Source organism: Aethalodelphis obliquidens, unplaced genomic scaffold, assembly GCF_003676395.1.
Source record: "Aethalodelphis obliquidens isolate GAN/ISIS:26980383/991018 unplaced genomic scaffold, ASM367639v1 scaffold39, whole genome shotgun sequence".
In the NCBI taxonomy this organism is placed as follows: Eukaryota; Metazoa; Chordata; class Mammalia; order Artiodactyla; family Delphinidae; genus Aethalodelphis; species Aethalodelphis obliquidens.
In genome coordinates this window covers 9,137,472-9,156,922 of record NW_020837983.1, presented here as the reverse complement: position 1 = coordinate 9,156,922, position 19,451 = coordinate 9,137,472, and the positions used below count along the sequence as shown (strand labels likewise).

At 46.1% G+C, this 19,451-nt stretch overlaps 1 protein-coding gene across 2 annotated transcripts; it reads right to left on the bottom strand.

Moving 5' to 3' along the window:
- Nucleotides 1-8,483: 8,483 nt before the first annotated feature.
- On the bottom strand, nucleotides 8,484-18,371 carry OSR2 (odd-skipped related transciption factor 2). 2 transcript variants are annotated; one of them, XM_027131493.1, is made up of 4 exons: nucleotides 15,829-18,371; nucleotides 11,001-11,769; nucleotides 9,828-9,927; nucleotides 8,484-9,071 (listed from the first exon to the last, which is right to left on the bottom strand). In XM_027131493.1, exons 2-4 carry the CDS (start codon nucleotides 11,654-11,656, stop codon nucleotides 8,889-8,891), a joined length of 939 nt encoding a protein of 312 aa, XP_026987294.1. In that variant the 5' UTR covers nucleotides 11,657-11,769; nucleotides 15,829-18,371; the 3' UTR covers nucleotides 8,484-8,888. The 2 variants fall into 2 exon arrangements, with proteins under 2 accessions (XP_026987294.1, XP_026987295.1); XM_027131494.1 differs by having other exon boundaries at nucleotides 8,484-8,989; nucleotides 15,829-18,370.
- Between the last annotated feature and the right edge of the window lie 1,080 nt (nucleotides 18,372-19,451).

Below are 19,451 nucleotides of genomic sequence, written 5' to 3'. Positions count from 1 at the left end.
TATTCCATTATGTGAATGTTCATGATTTATTTATCCATTTTCCTGTCAGTAGGCATTTATGTTCTTTTGAGTTTTTCCTATTGTAAACAATATTTCGAACAGTATTCTCACCCATGTCTCTTTCTACAGATATGCTTGAGTTTCTGTAGTGGAATCACTTGGTTGAAGGGCTATGCCTCTTCAAATTCACTAGTCTAGGCTACAATATCTGATTCACTTGCCTATATTTTTATGGAGATAGTTGGTCTAGTTATTTCCCTTCTCCTTTTTTTTTTTTTCTTTTCACCTGGGCAGGAAATGAAGTGTTAACCAAGTTGACAAGAGCATCATCTTTTCATTTCTGACCTTTTCTATCTCTAGCCAGACAGAAATGGGGCAGAAGCCTTAGAGAAGTCAAGAAGATTAACATAAAATAAGGAAATTCAGATGTATCTAGATCAGAATCATATAAAAACATGGCCATGTCCTGTCATCACATAATGATATTTACAACACAGCGCTGTCAATGTGCGATGTTGCAAAAACACAGTGCCACATGGTAAATATTGCAGACGCCTGTGAATAAGTCCCTCTGAAAGCTTAGGACTATGACCCAGTTCACAAGTGAAGTAATTTTTAGGATAGAGAAGCACTGACTTTTCAGACCGTAGCAAAATAATGGGAAATGTTAAATTCTGACCCATAGTACCAATTGAACTACTGTTTTAACACTGTTCTTAAATAGGCAAAGTATCTTAGTTTAACTTGACGTTCCAAATTCTTGATCTTGTGCAATTCATTTTGCCTTGAACTTCAGATGATCTATTTGGAAAGGTAGGATATAGGAAAAGTTTTTCAGTCTGTCTCTACAGTTAAACAGCTACTATATTTCAATGGATATTTCTTCATTCAATAAATATTAAAATATAACAAAGAAAATGAGAGCATTTGTATTATCTACTTAATGTAGTTTCTTTTTCATAGATTAATTTTCTTGTTTAGATAAAAGATGTAGGGCGTGAACAGTACACTTTCACTGGGAAGTTTACCCTGGTAAAAAGACAGGAGCTATTACATTCTATCTTGTCAATGATCCATGGATAATGGGTCACCAGGGGATTTAAGAACTGTATCTTTCAGTTTTTGCCAGGGAGGTATATCAGTGTGCACTGATGTGAACCACAATATGACACACCTTGAAGAATCTTCAAAACCCTCAGGCACTCTCTCAGCCGCTGTCATTAAGATATGGGACTAAAGGTTGTCAGTTAAAGATGGCGTTTTATAAATAACTTCAGTAACAGAATGTTTTTTCCTATTTCTCCATATTAAATTCTAATGAAAGAATTAATCCTCAGGTTTAAAAATCCTTAGAGTTTTTTTCTATTACCTTAGAAGAATACCTATTTGTGCTGATATTGAAAAACAGAACCAATATAGATTGTTTTATTGTTAAACGGGATGGGGGAAGCAAGTTGCAAAATAATATTATAATGTGATCATATTTGTGTGTGTATGCTTTTAAGTATGTGCTTACATTTGCATATCCACAGCAAAATGTCTAGAAAGATATACGAGAAATATTAATAGTGGCTACCTTTGGGGAGTGGAATTAAGAGGGTCATTAATGGAGGAGGGAAAAATAAAATAATTTTACTTTATACCCTTCTATATTATTTGAATTTTTTTACAATAAGCATGACTGTTTTATCATCTGAAAAATAATAAAGAAATACATTTATTTTTCAATTTAAAAACATTACTTTCAATCAACAGTCTTCTAAAGAGTCTCTAAAAGTTCAAGTGCTGGACTTCCCTGGTGCCACAGTGGTTAAGAATCCGCCTGCCAATGCAGGGGACACGGGTTTGAGCCCTGGTCCAGGAAGATCCCGCAGGCCACAGAGCAACTAAGCCTGTGTGCCACAACTAATGAGCCCACGCACCACAATTATGGAAGCCCGTGCACCTAGAGCCTGTTCTCCTCAACAAGACAAGCCACCGCAGTGAGAAGCCCGTGCACCACAACAAAGAATAGCCCTCGCTCCTCCACAGCTAGAGAAAAGTCCACAGGCAGCAACGAAGACCCAATGCAGCCAAAAAGAAAAAAAAAAAGAGTTCAAGTGCTTTAGGAAGACAAATCATATAACATTTTTAAGTAGAGCTTAATTTGGAAACCCACATTTATTTTTACTGAATTAATACAATAATTTATGGGAGTGAAGTGATATGATTTCTTGGTATTTTCTAGCTTTTGTGAAGTCAACAATACTTACCTAACAATGCATGTATGCTTATCTCAATGAGAACTATACATCCTACAAGCTAGAGAAGACCTTATTATGTGGAGCAAATTTTCATTTTATAGGTGAGAAACTGAGTCTCAGAGAGGTTAAATGTCTTGTCTGTAAACAGTTCCAGAGCTTAAAAAAAATTAAATCCATCTTCTGACTTCACGTCCTTGGCTCTTTCCATCACAAAATGGCCTCCTGCTCTAAAATGTTAGTGTAATGGTAATAAAATAATCCAAAAAAAAAGAAAAACCCAATTTCATTTAGCTCTGATCTTAAAACCAGCATACACCCACACCTCAACACCTAAAACATTACTCATAGCAAATTCTTGTTCTTCCTACAGAAGCCGAAGTAACAGGTCATCTGGTGACAATATTTCAATACACCAATTGAAAAAAGAAGTAAAAAAGTTCTCTGTGACTTTCTCATTTTAATCAATTATCACATTCTCTTTCTTCTCCTGCTTCTTAAATTAGTGGGTGGATTAAGCGAACAAAGAAAAACAAAAAAATAAAACATCAAAGCAAAAGATATCTACTCATGTAAAAAGGAAAAATCAAATTTGTGGACAGCAGCAATAGAAAAGAAAAAGTAGATGGAGAGACCATGGAAGAGTAGTAGGAACCAAGAAAGAGAAAAAATTGACAACTTCCAGGACAGTGAGAAAAAAAAAAGGGGGGGGGTTGAGGTTTGTTTTATGTTTATTATGGTAGGCACATAGTAAATGGCTGATGGATAAGATAAAGGGGATGATGATGTCTAATGCAGAAGTTCTCAGTTTCTAATACATGTAAGAACTACCTGAAGTGTTTGTTTAAAATACAGAGTCCTGGGTCTTTATCACCAGGAATTCCAACTCACCCACTGAATTAGAGAGGGCCCAGAAATAAGTACCCTGGGTAATTCTAATGATCACACCCTGGAGGAACACTGAGCTGGAATTATTGGAGCTCTTAAAGGGGAGGAAAAAAAGGACCAGGATACAGAAACCTAGAGAAGAGAAAAGATAGGAAAAGGAGGTTTGAATAGAAATCAAGGAAGAAAGAAAAGGAAAGTTAAAGTAAATATGTAACTAAATTAAAGGAATGGTTTAGAAGAAGCATGAGGGTAGATGTGAAAAGTGACAAAAGCAAAGACTGGTCAGAAGCAATAAAGCAAAATGAAATATAAAAATATTGAGGAAATTAAGGCTTTATCTTGGACTTTAAAAATAACCTTTATTACCGTTTTCCTTTATAGCAGTAACATATATTCATTGTGGAAGAGTTGAAAAATAAGGAGAAGAAGAATGTACCCTTAATTTGTTACTTGTGAATAGCTCCTGTTAACATTTTGGTATATCTTCTGCTAGTCTTTGTTTCTGCTTAGTCTCTTGAAGGTTTTGTTTGGTTATATAGTTTACCCCACTATCCAGAAGTAGAGCCTTCTGAGAAACCTTTCCTAAGAAATGGTGTAAAGCAAAGAAACAATTACCTTAGCACACAATTTGCTAATGCATGCACAAAGTAAATTGAGATAAAGCACAGATGCTCAGAGACAGAGTTCAAAGCTATGGCCGCTCGATGCTGAGATGCTGAGTCTGGTTCCCGGAGAAGGACCTCGGTGGTGCCACTCTCCAGCTCCTGCAAAACAAATACTGAATGCTATTTTCTCCTTTTTTTCGGAAAAGTGAAAATCCTCTTCGGATTTCTTGCCAGTTAGCAAGAACAGGTACTAATGTCGGTCTTTTGTGAAAGTGAAGTGAAGTAAAGCGAACTTTCAAAAAGCAGGGGATACCTGTATATACCATTAAATATCCTGTTTTTATAACATAAGCCTCTTCCAACATACGGTTATTAATGGAAACTTCATTTTTAACATCTGCTTAATATTCACAATAGTCAGTTCTCCTTTCTTCCTTGCTAACAGAGCTCAGGTCTTTCAGGCAGTCAAGAACTTCAGGGAATGCTGGCACCATTTGGTGCACAGGTGGTGAGTTTTCTGTAGTCTAAGTCAATCACGGTGTAATTCTATTTCCCTTGTTAGTGATTGGCTAAGGAAGGAGCAAGAGACCTAATTCTGGCCAATAAGATATGAGGGCAGGTCTACAGACTGGATTTATGGGAGAGATTCTTAGTTCTTAAAAAGTGGTTAACAAGAAAGAGGTAACCCCCTTTTCTGCCTATGGGATGTGTGTGAGAAGGAAACACTAGAGCTGGTGGTTGGAACTATTGCATCCATCTTGTGGCCGTGAAGGGAGCCAGCTACACAATGAAGATGGAAGAAGAGGGAAGTAGGAAGAATTGGGCTCGGGATGATCTTGTCACTCCAATCAATCACACATCCCTGGACCCTACCTGAGACTTCTTGTTGGGTCAGAAAATAAATCCCCTATTGTTTAAGCCCCTTTAAGTCAGATTTTCTGTTTCTTGCAACAGAAAGCATCCTAACAGATATAGCATTATAACTTCCTACACAATTTTCCTCTTGTAGGCTACTTGTGTTACTTACAGTTTTTCACTATTGCTTTTGCCTTGGATAGTTTCAAGAAATAAAAAAGTTACATAGCCTAGATAGTAATGTAATTTGTGTTGGGGGAAGAAAGCAAGCATTAAAGAAAAGAAACAGGAATGAACTTGAAATATCTCAGGTCATCAAAGCTGAATCATTCTGAATCTCCACTCCCTTTATTGCTCATTGCTGTCAGCAGAGGTGGTTATCAGTGGCAAGTTACATTTCAGAAGGAAAAATTGGGAAATACAGTCTCAACGTAACACGCTATTAAGGGTGAACATAAATAATCCTCTGAAATACAAAAGCTATTCCTGTTTGCAGCGTTACATGGTTTCATCAACTTTTTCACTTTATTATAACAAAATTACTTTGGTAATAAGAAAGGCAGTCCGTTATGCCATGGTAATTCACTTCTCATGTTAAAATTTGCTGTGGATTCTACACTGTGTTTAATCTAAATGCACCTAGTCTATCACATTGACAATATTCAAGAACTAATGTTTCCCAAGGGCCTTCCAGAATCAAAACTGGGGCAAGGGTCCCTGACTGAACATGATTTAAGTGAAGAAGTTCAAATGTGTATGCTAATATCTGACAAATGAGCAGTAGAAGAAACCTCCAGTAACTGCCCCTGGTTTCATCACTAGTAATGGTTGGGCCCATTTAAAATTTGAGATTTTAAATATGTTTACTTTTTAAATATTTAGTTGTCTTAGAGTCAAATTTTGGAAAGCTTCCTCACGTAAGAGAGGATATGCCTGTCAAAATAATAATTTTAATCAGTACATTTATCAAGCACTAGTAGTACAAGGACCTACATGTCTTTTTTTTTTTTTTTTTTTGCGGTACGCGGGCCTCTCACTGTTGTGGCCTCTCCCGTTGCGGAGCACAGGCTCCGGGCGCGCAGGCTCAGCGGCCATGGTTCACAGGCCCAGCCGCTCCGCGGCATGTGGGATCTTGCCGGACCGGGGCACGAACCCGTGTCCCCTGCATCAGCAGGCGAACTCTCAACCACTGCGCCACCAGGGAAGCCCAAGGACCTACATTTCAATATTAGCATCAATGAGTACACCTAACACACATTCAGAATTTTATATTAACAATTGATTACAATGTAATTCATTTACAAAACTTATTTTTTAAATCCCACACATAGATTACAAAATGAGACTAAAGTCACAACAAATACTTAACTGTTGTTCATGAAGTTCTTCAGCACTGTGGTTATGACTCGTGATATTTCCCACTCCTGGTCTCTGGCCAGGAGTATTGATTCATGAGTTGACTATGGTAGAGTGTGTAATGAAAACATGGGCTAATCTAAATCTCAGATAATGACTCTTTTCTAAACCAAACCCCCCCCCAAAAAACAGCAAATCAGTTTCATAAGCTACAAGATATCATTTCCCCCATGATGTCTCATAAGTTCGTCTCATGTAAGAATCATTTCCTGCATACTTGGATGTGTAAAGAAGAAGAAAACAAAACTCAGAATGTGGAGAGGAACCCACTGTTCAAAAGTTTACCTGTCATCATGAAGAATGTGGAGTCTACTCTGAGACTGGATCCTTTCTGAATCTTGATGGACGCTGGGTTTAAGAGTCCAGATTGAAGAGGTCCATTAATTTAAGCCCTATTATAGGTTTTTTAATTATCTAAGTAGTCAAGATCCCAAAAATGTGCCACTAAATGCAGAAAGGCAGAAACTGATCATGAAAATCATTGGAAACTAGCACCGGGCTTGGCACATGAAAAGCACATAATAAACATTTGTTAAAGAAATAACTGCATAAATAAATTATATATAAATTTACCTGAACTTTTGATAGCGTGTATATGGGAAGGGAAACTGCTTTCTCCACCACCTCTGTTTTTCCTCATTCACTTCTGATTTCCATTTTTTTCAATAAAAAATAAATGGGGAGGAAGAGTATTCTGGTTACACCTATCTGTATTTCCCTGTGACAGGGACTTCAAGGGTATGCCTGAGCTTGATATCAAGCAAGGGTCAATCTTTGATAATTCGACTGAACCCTGTGCTACGGAATTGTGTCACTGGTAGTCGGTTGTAGTGGGTGGGGCAGTGAGGCTGACTACATGGAAAAAGCCTGCTGGATTAGGGGAGCTCTAGGGACAGTCAATGTGTAACCCTGCCCTAAAGTATTCAAATCTTCTGTGCCAAGGTGGGCAGGATCTTGAGGGAGTAGGGGTAGGGAGGTCACTGAGTTAATTCTGTACAAACAAAAGAAAACAAACAGTTTCATTCCTCTAAATGCCACACACACATGCATCCCCACATTCCATCCCTGCCCTCCCTCCCCACTGAAGCCTTTGGGCCCATCCCATGTTGGGAAATGCATTTGTGTGAGCATTAGACACACAGACTTAGTGGGTGGACATTTTGTTGCAGAGAATTGATCTCTCATGAGAAGGAGAAGTGACTTCCAGCCAGCACCCCGCAAACAGAATAAGCCCTGAGTCAGGAACAGTTTTTGAAACCGCCTCGTAAGTTGTTTTGAGTAAGGCACAGGTGAGAAATTTTGAGTCTAGTCCTCAAATCGCTACCTACTCTTTTGGAGGATTCTAAGGTACAAACATAGGGCATTTTGTCTGGTATCTCCCTGATGATGAAATATGCCATGCCCACACAAATACACAAATGAAAAAAAAATCTGAGGATAACTAGTTCACCCTGTTGCTCAGTATTAAAGTTTGCAAGAGCAGGGCCACTGGGCCACAAGTTCCTCCAATGTTCCTTCTTGAAGTGAAATTATTTCCCTTCTGGACTCTGCAATAGTACTACTGTTTGTCTGCATCCAAAGCCTTCCACTCAAATCCTACACGGGGTTGTCATTGTATTAGTGTCATATTCCACCAGAATCATTTGGGAAAGAACTGAAATGCCTCAGAAGGTGATTACATATTTGCCATGAGCTCTATACACAGAATAACCTGTACTTCTGGCATTTTCCCAGGGACAAAAGGCCAACCAGTGATGGAAACCTTGCTAGTGACCTAACTCAGTTTGCTTTGCAGAGAAATACGAACCTTCGAGAAAAAAAGGTCTCCACCCTTGGGAAAAAATATTTTGTGCAAACATAGCTGAGTAGTCTCTCCTTTCTGTTCTTGTCCCCCATCTTCTGAAGGTTGTACCTGCCTGCATTCTTCTGTAGCAGGATTTTAGACTTTTCCCCCAAAGGTGGGGTAAAGTCTCTGTCTATAGAGCTAAATCATTGTGTTCAAAGTCTAATGGCAAGAGAAGTTGCCCATCATAAACTATGACAATAGGTCAAGGACTTCTAAAAGTGAAGTGGTGAGAAGCTCCCTTCTCTTCTTTTTCCTTATGCTTCTTCCCACCTTGTGTTTTCAAATGGGTCAGCCATTGGAGTTGCCTTGTTATTAATAATGATTATTATATTGCTTTTATCTGAAGGAATAATACACAAGGAATTAAAATAAACAAAAGGGGAGGAAAACCCTCATGGGTATCAATTTTAATATCTTCAAAAAGCAGAAAGACAGCACAGTTGACCAATTCCAAAATGCCACAGTATGAAACGGGAAGAGATGAAGTTTCAGTAAGAGAACTGTGAGAAGTCTTACTTTTGAAACCTCGGGATAAAGAATGCCCTTCAATATTTAATATTTCAGAGACATGCCACTCTTCCAGAATCCAGAGGAAAAACAGAAGTCAAATAGCAAGGCACTTTTGCAGGAGTGTTGAAACAAACAAGAAAACATTTTATTTTTGAAAATACAGTCTTTAAAGATAAATTTGGTTTCCATTTTCCATACCTAGGTGCATCCAACAAGATACAAAAACAGACAAAACAAAACAACGAAACAGAGACCCACGACATTATGTACAGAGCTCTAAAATGAGCTGTGAATATCTACAAGAAACTAGCATATGCTCTTTGTGAAAGGATGTACTTGTGTGGCTTTCTACAGTTCTCAGTCCTTGGGAAGAAGAGTTAATCCCCTGGAGCTGCCGGTGTGGCTGCAGCCGGGGAAGAGCTGGGGGTCAGTGAAGGGTTGGGGGTGCCCCCCCCCCGGGTGGGAGGCGTGGAGAGGTGTCTGGGGAGGGGAGCGGCGGCGGTGGCCCGGGACAGATCCGGGGCTTCTCTAGAAGTCCTGCCGCGGGGTGTGAGTCAGGCTGTGCCGCCGCAGATCACAGTTTCGCCTGAACACTTTGCCGCACTGCTCGCAGCTGTAGGGCTTGATGTCTGTATGGGTGAGAAGGTGAGTTTTCAGATTACTTCTCTGATTAAAGGTTCTTCCACATGTGGGGCATTTGTGTGGAGATTCCTGTTCAGATGTGAAGCAAGCAAAGGATTAATCCTTCACACCACCACGGCACCCTTCTCAATAGTTTGTCTTATCGGTATCACAAGGTTAACAGAACACGCGCACGACAACAAAGAGGAGACTTGCAGGAACACATCTGTGCTCCTAATCCTCCAATCACAAAAACACACGCACAGGCACACACAGGGACCGGATTACACTGATAACCGCCGGTGGCCACTGGCGGTGGGCTTTGTGATTTCCAGCTCTTTACATTTCATCACCATGTCATAGGCAGGAAAAGGGGGAGGAAAAACTCTAATCCTCTCTTAAGGAACGACATTCTCTCGGGTAATAAGGCTCCTCTTTGGTGGAAAATTAAACTATTCCTCAATGTTCTGAAAACTACAAATTATGAGGCCCCTGGGAGAGAGAACGTATGGGATTTCCCCATGCCTCTATTATCAAAATTACCTTTATTTCCTCCCAAACACGAAAGCTTTAAATGCAGGGCACATCAGGTGAAAAAAATAATAATTCTAAAATTAGGATTTTAGAATAGTGAGAGTGGCTTGTTCTTTAAGAAAAACACATAAATGTTTTCTGTTAAATAAAATTAATTTCATGTATAGAAAAACTGGGTGCTGCTTTCTCCACCTAGAAAACTGATCTAAACAGAGCCTTTTATGAGAAAGACCCTGCCATTGAACACCTTTTCTAGAGCAAAACTGATAAAACAGAACCAGTCACTGTTTTTAAACAAGAAAACAAACTTACCTGCATATGTAAAGTTTTGTGAACAGCCAAAGTTCTAGACTGACAAAATCCTTTCCCACACTCCTGACATTTGAAGGGTTTTTCTTTGGAATGGATATACCTGAAAATCAATATAAGGTTTCATTGAAATGGCTTTAACATCACGGTGAGGAGTTTCTTTTGGCAATTACTTTAAACGAAGTCATGAGGGAAAAAAAGAAAAGAAACAGGATTTCCATTATTTATGTTTTTACATCCCCCCCCCCCCCCCCCCCCTCATTCTGTTTATGGTTAACCTCAACTAACAGACTCTTCAAAACATTCACCGGACGCCGGCTTTATCTACACTTGATCGCCCTCTCTGGCGTGTTTTGGAGCTCGAAATCGTGCCGAAAGAGCTCTTCTTGGCCTCTACGGTTTTCTCTGGGATTTAAACTGGTCAAATCAGGATATAAGGCAAGGCCAAGTTTAGGGGGACTAATTTTAGCGAATCCCTTAAAAGCCACGGAGCATCGGTACAGCAGTCCTGCCTTGGGGTAACAACAGCAACTAGAGTCCAGGGAAAAGATACTCTCACCCCCACTCCTGGGAAGTTTTTACTGGATGAAAACACTTACATTATAGTATTTCTTCAATTGCCTTTGATTAATGCATAGTTGAAGATGTGGAGGGAATGTGAAGAGCTGTTTCTAAATTCAGTGATCTCAAGACCCCCGCAAATAAGTTTAAAGAAAGGTCACTGTGGCAGGCTCTCGGGCGCACCTGGGGGCGAGTCAGGGAAGGGAGGGAACCCAGTGGAGGTGGCCGAGGAGATTTCCAGAAATGGTCCTATCGCAGGCAGGACCTGCACCCACCAAAGAAAGGTCTTCGAGGTTTCTTGGCTCTACCTGCCCCACCCGCTAAGGTCGACCGGGTGGAAACTGGAAAACCGATCCCAGGACCAAGGCCAACCCAGCAGATTTTAACTACCTAAGGATGGGGTGGCCCTCCTGCATCCCAAACAAGAACAGGCAGCAGGGGCCCGCTGAGGACAAAGGTAAATTTGGAGGGTTGGTTGTGGCTGGCTGGGGAGGGCTTTGGGGGATATATTCTAGTTCAAAGGGGATTTTAGTGACGCTTGCAATGGCTATCAGGATTCGGTATTCTGGATAAACTGTCCTTCCCTCCCCAGGCCAACCTCTTTCCCCACCTTACCTGTGATCCCGCAAATGATCCTGCCTCCGGAAAGCCTTGTGGCAGATGTCACACGTGTACGGCCTCTCATCTGTGTGGGTCCTCTCGTGGATGAGCAAGTTGTAGGATTTGGTAAAGTGTCTGCCGCAAAACTTGCAGATAAACTCTTTTTTCGTTTTGGAGGGCAACCTCCCTCGGGAGGGCTTTCTGTCCGGAGTCAATTTACTGAGGCCCGAGATGGGGCTACCCAGCCCCGGGCTCAGCTTGGTCAGGTCTCCTATCTTAGGGGGATCCTCTTGCGTAGCGGCCACGGCCAAGTTGGCAAAGTCAAAACGGGGCCGGTCCTTGTGCAGGGCTGGGAGGACGTGGGCAATGGCTCCCTGCTTGGGGTGGAAGAGGTGGGTGGTAAAGGGCAGAGCCGGGAAGGGGAAGCGCGCGTCCACGAGGCCCTGCGCCGCCGCCATCTCGGTGATGGTGGAGCGGGTGATCTCGTGCACGTTGGGGTACCCCAGTGTCCAGTGGTTCATGTGCATGGTCTGCACGGCGCTGAGACCGTACAGGCCCTGCAGGTGGTCCACCGCGGCGGGGAAGGTGTTCACGGCCTGCAGGAAGGAGTAATTGGTGAGCTGCAGCGATGGGTGGAGCGGGATGGGCGCTGGCAGGGCCTTGCTCCCCATTTTCCGGGGTGCTGGGGGGCGGAGGTAGCCACCCTTTTTTTCCAGGACTCAGAGACGGGTGGGCGTGGGGCTCCGGCGAAAACCCAGGAGGACAACGGCACGCAGAGAAAACCCTAAAAATGGCCGGGGGAGAGAGAGAAAGTCGTGACTATTATCCAAGCCTACTCGGTCTGTCCCTTGGCGCCGCTTGGGTTACAACACCTTCCTTCTAAGTCCTCCTCCCCACCCACTCCGAGGCCCCCAAACGGAGTGGTGAGGGAACCTCGGAGAGCCTGCCCCGCGGGCGAGTCGACACCAAGCTCGAGCTCAGCCCCCGGGGCCAGGGTATCAGGCGGGGCAAAAGTGGTCCCTGGCGGCGAGCGGGTCGCCCGTGGGAAAATCGGATGCCAGGCACGCACTGATTCGAGGAGCCGAAGACCCGGGCCGGGGAGAAAGAAAGGTGAGCAGGGGCTCCAGCAGAGGCGGCACCCAGTCCAGCCCACCCACCCCTACCCGATCGGGTGAAGCTTGGTCATCCGTGACACCCCGCTGTGCCAGCGCCCACAGGCCCGGGCTGAGCCTCTGTTGCCGCTGTGCCTCCAAGCTCCCCGGGGAACGTTGGGTTGTGGGTCTGACCCGGGCTTGAGGGCCTGGCTCAGCCGGGCGGCTCCTAGCGCTGCGCCCCGAGCCCGCTGACCCGCCCCGCGACCGCCGTTCACCCGGACCGCGCCTGGGGTGGTGGAACGCAGCCGGGGGCGCTTTGCGCTCCTGGGGCTGCTGGGCCCTCGGAGGGGCCCGCCTCGCCCGGCGCTGACCTCAGAGGTTTTCTTTTTCCTTCCTCTGCCTCTGTCCCATTTATCAGCGGTGACGGGCCACAGGAAAGAAAAGTGACACCTCGGGGACCGGTGAGGCCTAGAATCACCCCTTCCACCTTCCCAGGGGCCGTCTCCTCCCACCCCCCACCTAGATCCCTTCCAGATGGTTCAGGCTCAGTGGGGTGTTGCGGGGGTGGAGAAAGTCCCCGATCCGGGACCGAGCGCCAAGCTCTCGGGAGGCCCGAGCGCCAAGCTCTCGGGAGGCCCGAGCGCTTCTCGACCTGGCACCAGGAGAGACTCCTACACCGGCCAGGCCCCAGCAAAAGAGAAGAAAGGAGAAGCGAGAGTGTTCCCCGGGGAGGAAAAAAAGGAAGGCACAGCAGGGGAGCCACAGCAGATCGGGTACGGTGCGCCTCTGCCTGCCTGGAGGAAGCTTGCTTGTCGGCCTGGAGTTGAGTGCGACGTTGCTCCTGCCACCGGGAAGCCGGCCCGGGTCTGCGGCCTGGGCCTGCACAGGGCGCACGCACATGCCTGTCCCTGAACCCCCAGTGCCAACACGGAGGTCTGCTTTCAGACCCAGTTTCCCGGGGCACCTCATCTGCTTTCAGATGCTTTCCACCTTCTCCCACTACCAGCCCCTTTTTAGCAGAGAGTTCTGCCAGCTCTGCGGCCTGGGCCTTGCCTCTGAAGGTGGCTCCCCAGAGGCTGGGACTCACAGTTAAGCGCTTTCCCTAGAGAGGGGCAGGCAGGCCTATCTGAGCCATCAACCTTTATGCCTGGCTTTTGAACCCAGCAGGAAGATGGGAGAGTTTGTCCAGACATCCTTGCCACCAGCCCTTTCTGCGCCTGAAATGCTCTTCTCTAGCGTGTTGTGAAGTCTTGCCTGTGGCTCTATCTGGGGGCAGGCTTAGAGGGCTGCGCTAATGACACAGCGCTCTGGCCAGGCAGAATCTGGCCGCCTCCGCGAGGCCCACACCTTCCCTCCCTCCTCTCCTGTTTGGAACAGCTTGGAGACAGGGATTTATTAATGAACCGCTTCTGCCCAGTGGTATGCGGTCTGGGAGTTGAGGCCGGGAGTTAATGAGAGGTGTGTAACAGTCAGAGGGTCTCAGTCAGACCGTTCAACCGAAACTGTAAACCTCCATTACTAATAAACTTTCCCACCACAAATCACAATTCATTTTTGTTCAGTGGCAACCCTCAAGCCCTCTCCTAGAGAGGTAGAAAAAAAAAATTCTACAAACATCTCTGGTAATCTATTTGTTTCCTCTTCCATTAAAAGTCATAAGCTATACCTTTATTTCCTTCTTTTTGCATAGGAGGATTTTCTAGAGATTCAAAATATTATTTTTCCCCTAGTATTAAAAACTGGCCTCCCCACATAGGAAACCGAAATTATTATTTGGGTGTTTTCCCAGACTGGATTTCTTAGAAATAAATACAGAAGGCAAAGTGCAATTCCCACCACGTTCTCTGTGTATGTACGTGCATGTGTGTGGGGTGTGTTATCGATTGAAGGAATATCATGGCCTGTGATTTTGAATCCAAATGCACAAAGCGAACTCTGCCATAAAGGTTATACGTTAATTCTGTCAGCAGAAACTTGAGTGCCATCTTCCTTCCCTTTTCACCCAATGGTTTATAACCCAAAATTAATGCCTCTTTTATAATTCAGCTTCATGGTGGCACAAAAGTGCTATTTCATGGTGTGTATTCGTTTTAATTTGCAGGACAAATAGTTTCTTCATAGAAGAAGAGCAATCCTTCACAAACAGAGCAACCCCAAAGATCCACTAAACATTTTTGCCATGAAGAATTAGGGAGTTTAGATTTCCACTCTCCTGCTGAGTAGCTGGAACTATATGTCAAAAGATATTTTAAGTCAATGCAGAGATCTAAAGTACTTTCGTTTTGTCTAGAGCTGAGCATGTAGTTCTCACACTCAGTTTCAGGCAATAACAACCATCATCTGCTGTCACTTCTACACCATCCCGTTTTAGACCATTGGTTACTTTTAATTTTGCAAGGAGAGAAACGTAAACCAACGAAAAGACATAAATATTTCCGTGGAACTGAGACTAGTTTTCTTTCATCAGCCTTCTTCACAGGAATTTCCAGACATGTACAGAAGTTTTGTAAAATTTAGTTCACTGGCTGTCAACAAGTGAGAGGTGTACGTACTAATTTCAGTTCAGTGAAGCTTTCAAAACACTGGAGAAAAAAATAGTGGTAATTTGATAAGGAGGCTCGCTCTTTGGTAATGTGTTATTACATTTTATTATCTAAAAATCGTATACAGTCAGGGGTCATCTGCTAACACCTGTGGGGTGGTGTCTGAGAAAAATGACTGATGGATCCGTAGGCTTGCTGAATTTCAGCCCAAGCCACAATAAAATTTTACATTAATCAGAGAGCTATACTCCAAGTAGATCTAAGGAGATCATTTTAAAAATAAATAATAAAATTAAAATGGCCAGATTGGATCAGGTGAACAGAGAGAAAGGGCCGCGAAGTTCCTGCCCCTTCGCTGCGCCTCTGCCTTCCCAAGGAGTTAATTAAATTAAGATGCCTTCCGCATAATCTGGGTTCTGTTTCTCTCTGCTCCCTCGCTCCCCCTGCATGAGTAATTTTCTTGTTCTGCTCAGGACTGCAGTTTGTTTAGCAAAGAAAGTAGCTGTCTGCGCCGTTTCGCTCCGGGAAACTCCAGCCCTCTTTTGTTCCCTGCTAACAGGTAGGGAGACAGAGCCAGCGCACCCTCCACGAACACCTTTTTCTCCCTCCTCACCATACAAACACAACTCCTTGCTCTGTTGCTACTTCTCGAGAATCCGAGTGTTTAAACCCCAGGGGGATTTGCCTTCTGCCCCCTCCTCCAGGACGAGAGGATGGGAGGAAAATCAAAAGGCCGGCACAAGGTTGAAGAATTATCTAGGACTGAACTATTACTTTCCTCTTGAAACGCGCTGGCTCGTCAGGCACTGTGTGTCGCGGCCCGTCCGCTCTGCCGCGGCTGCCCCCGGACGGGTGGACCAGGAATACTATGGCAGAGTGAGAAAGAACATGATATTGTGGGGTTTTATCTCAACGTACGTAGATCAGCTTTTAGAAGAAGCTTTGCTGAGTGCTTAGATTAAATGTCGCAAAACAAAACTAAAAACAGTACGTGAAAGCGTGTGTCGTTGCGTGTTAGCTGGGAGTGGCTTGCCTGGGATCCGATAAAGTGAAAAATACAATGCCCCGGGAGTGCGTCCGTATGATTTCTTTTCACAATTTCTGAACTTGTGGCACGCCGGACCGAGAATCCGAGCGCCCCCCTGCACCCCCTCCAGCCTGCCTTCCTTAGGGTGGCTGCAGCCCCTTCCCAGAGCGGACACTCACCTCCCCCAGAAACGTCCGCCTGGGCAGCGTCACTCAGACCTGGTCCAGGCAGTGAGGCGCACAGCTTGGAAAGGTCATTGGGTCCACGCCGGACAAACTTCTTTTTCCGCGCGGAGTCCCGGGAGCCGCGGACATGATCTGGAGGACAACGAGCAGCCAAAACGAGAGCGGATCCTCGCCTTCGTCCGAGTCAGTGGTCGTAGAATGTGTAAAGACCCAGGGCGGTTGGAGCCCGCGCTCAGCGCTCGCCCGGAACCTCGCGCCTCCGCGAGCCTCTCGCCGCGGACTCGGGGTAAGGTCTGAGTCTGCAGCCTCGCAGGGCCATCACCCTCCAGCAGCGAGCAAGCCAAGCTCCGTCCCCGCCCGCGTCCCTCCCCAGGCTGCTCGCGGCCCGGAGACCCGGGCTTTAGTAGCGGCCCCGCCTCCCCTTCGGGCGGGCGTCCCGCAGCCGCGCTGGGCCCCCAGCGCCCAGGCTCCGCCTCCGCGCCCGGCGCCCGCTAATGGTCCACTCTGTTTACTTGTGTTTGGATAGCAACTGAGTCTTAAAGGCACAGGTTTGCTCGAGGTTTCCCTGTTACAGAGGCAGAGCCAAGGTGACTCAGTTCAAAACTCACATACAAACACAACGTCCACCCCCTTCCTTCTCGGTGCCACTTTTCCTTATAATGTTAGAAACTGAACATCTGATTTTCTGCCTCCCGAAGACCCCGCAGAGAAACTCAAAGGGCATTCTGTAGTTTTACTTGGCGCGCTCGCCCCGTTAATTTCCACATCTTAACACGTTTAACGTAACTATCTTATTCGTAGGTAAAACCAATCACTTTTAGATTGTATTCTCCAGCATATATTACCCTTCCTCCAATTTTAAATAGTTTTGTACATACTTTTGGTCAGTTATGACTGTATCTGCAGTCTGCTTTCGCCTGCTGTTTTCAAAACGAAGTTTGTTTATAGAGGTGACAATTGACTAATTTCGTAATTACTGCAAAGACATATGTGGGATATCCCAGGAGAAATTTCTTCCAAAATTTAAGCTTTTAATCAGCCAATGTACATTTCATAAACAGTTAACCAACTTAGTTAAAGGGGTGGGCATCTGCAACCCATCGGCAAACAATAAAGAATCCATCTGGAATGGGTGAAGAGCAGTCATTTAAAATATTTAGAAAAATACTATGCTAGCTTCTCAAACGTGTACATCTTCATTCCCAGCAAAAAACAGAGTTCATTGTTCAGTTGCCAGGAAACGTAATCGAATTTGTAGTGATACATTTTTCAGGTTCTTCTAAAGAGTTGGTCCTCTGTGAGTGTAATTGCAGGATGCACTTCAGCTACTCTGGAAGTAGGGTGACCGAGTGACAGAAAGGGGATGACATACTCTCATTTTAAACAGCCTCTTTCCAGATGAGATCTGCGTGAGCAGCACTGAGCAAAACGCCCTTCGTCCCAGACGAGTTCGCCAGAGGCGATTTACATTAGCCCCCTGCAAGTCCGCGCTTTGAGGGGCGCAGATCTTCAAGCCAAGAGGCTGTACAATTCAAAGGTGTTCTGCCAAAATGTGGTTTGGGATGTACCGCCCCAAAAGACAACTAAAATAATTTCAGTCGTGCGGGGAAGTGGACAAATACAAGCAGGAGACTAAAACCTGTCAAAAGGTCAAGTGATGATTGGGAAGCCAGGCAGAAGCTACGGGATATTATTATTAGGATAAAATCCCTTCCATTTTATTTATGCAGAGGTAAGTAGAATTTCTCGTTCCTTCGGTAAAACATAATTCAGAGATAGCAGATCTTTTTTTTTTCTTTTCTTTCCAATTTCAAATTTGCAAAGGTTAAAAAGTGAGCTTGGAATGAAGACCCGAGTGTTTAATATCCTTCAGCATTGAACTGCTTCAAAGTAGACTTGATAAACAGCGTGGAAGTAGCGGAATGCCTGAGTTCAGGACTTTTTTTAAAAAAAAGTTTTCCCTAATGGATTCTATAGGGGTGCTTTCATTTTAGCGCTCAGTCCTGAGCCCCAGCTACGGGGATGCCTGCGGTCCCCTCTCTCTAACCGCCTCATTCCTTCCGCAGCTTTTCTCAATTTGGAAGATTTGGAGGGAACTTTCTCTTCTTTCAGACCCCCAGGACACAACTCCCGGGGTGGTGACCTGAAGAGTGTTCCTACGCTTCATATTTCTTTTTCTGCAAGTGGAGGAAACTCCCAGCGGTGGGTTTCACACCTTCCCACCGTGTGTGTGTGTGTGTGTGTGTGTGTGTGTGTGTGTGTGTGTGTGTGGTGTTGTGTGCGGAACCGCCTGCTCTTCCCGAGGGTGAACATAATTTCCAACCATTCACGAGCTGCGCCCTCTTTCCGCAAACCTCCTGAGCCCGGGTTTTTCCATAAACGTGTTTACCTCGCCCACCCCAGCCTCCAAAGTTCCACAGTGGAGTCTGGGCCACGTCTGCCCAAGCGCTGCAGCCGCTTGAAAGGTAGGGAAGCTTCCGCGAGCTCCGGGCTTTGGGAGAAGCCTCGAGGTGCGGCAGCGCCTCGGCAGCCTCCAGGCCCGGCCACCGCAACGGGCAGGTGCGCGCCCCACGCGGAGAGCAAGCTGGAGGCTGGACGCGGAGCCGCACCCTTCTCAGGGCTCTCCCGGGCCACCTCTGTGGCCACGCGGGCCGGCCCTTGAGTTGCTCCACGCTCTGCCCGAAGCAAGCCCCCTGCCCCCGCCGGCGTCTGGAGCGCACGCTCTTTGGGGGCCCACCCAGGAGCAGCCTCCTCGGCCGGACTCCCCGGGCGACAACGCCTGGCAAGGAAGATAGGCCCGCGGCGAGTTGTGGGTCCGGGTGTGCAGAGCCGTAAGTCCTGGAGCCTACAGAGCGGCACAGCCGCGCCCTGGGGGGCTGAGTCCCTGCACCGCCGTCCCACTCCCCCTGCGCCCTCCAGGAGCAGCGCTGCGGTTCACGCCGACGTTTCCGCCGACCGGTCATCTGCTGTTCTTGCGGCTCTGGGCTTGCGACACCAAGGACGCACACCTATGGCTAACAGACTGTCGAGGGGAGCGCGAGCAGTTGCAACCCAAACCCGAACCTCCCCTGGAGGACCAGACGCAGGACGGGGAGAGGACAACGGAGGAATGGGAGGAGGAGGGGGCTCGGCAGCGTGGGCCCCTTCCGCCCTACCTCCCACCACCACCCGCCCCACCGGCCCACCCAGGAGGCTCTGCAAGTTAAGCCACGAACAGGTGTCAGACACACACTTCCCTGAGGTTGACTCCGAGCCTCTACCAGTCTGAACCGCGCGCTGCGGACATCCTAAAGACTTTTGCCCTTTATGTCAGAAGTTATGGACACACCATCTTTTAACAGGGATCTCAGCTGCCACTGCCTGTGAGGACTGAGGGCTCGCCTCCCTTCTCTCCAGCCTTCCCTGCCTCTCCAGGGCGGGGACCTTTTTGCATTTGAACTTCCCACACTGCCGCTTTTCGCCGAAGCCCGGAGGAACTGAGAGCCCAGCTCTTCTCTGGGCTTGTGCACTCCAGCCCCAAAGTAGTGAGGAGGGCCGCGCAAACCTAGAGGAGGGTCGCGGGCACTGGGCTCAGAACTGAGGATGTGGAGGCAGGAGACTAAGAATTTTGTCTTTTA

Coding starts and splice junctions, on each gene's coding strand:
- OSR2 (XM_027131493.1), bottom strand. CDS start 11,656: ATGGGGAGCAAGGCCCTGCCAGCGCCCATCCCGCTCCACCCATCGCTG. Junction 9,928..11,000: donor GATCATTTGCGGGATCACAG/GTAAGGTGGGGA, acceptor ATTGATTTTCAG/GTATATCCATTCCAAAGAAA. Junction 9,072..9,827: donor ACAAAACTTTACATATGCAG/GTAAGTTTGTTT, acceptor ACATCTGAACAG/GAATCTCCACACAAATGCCC.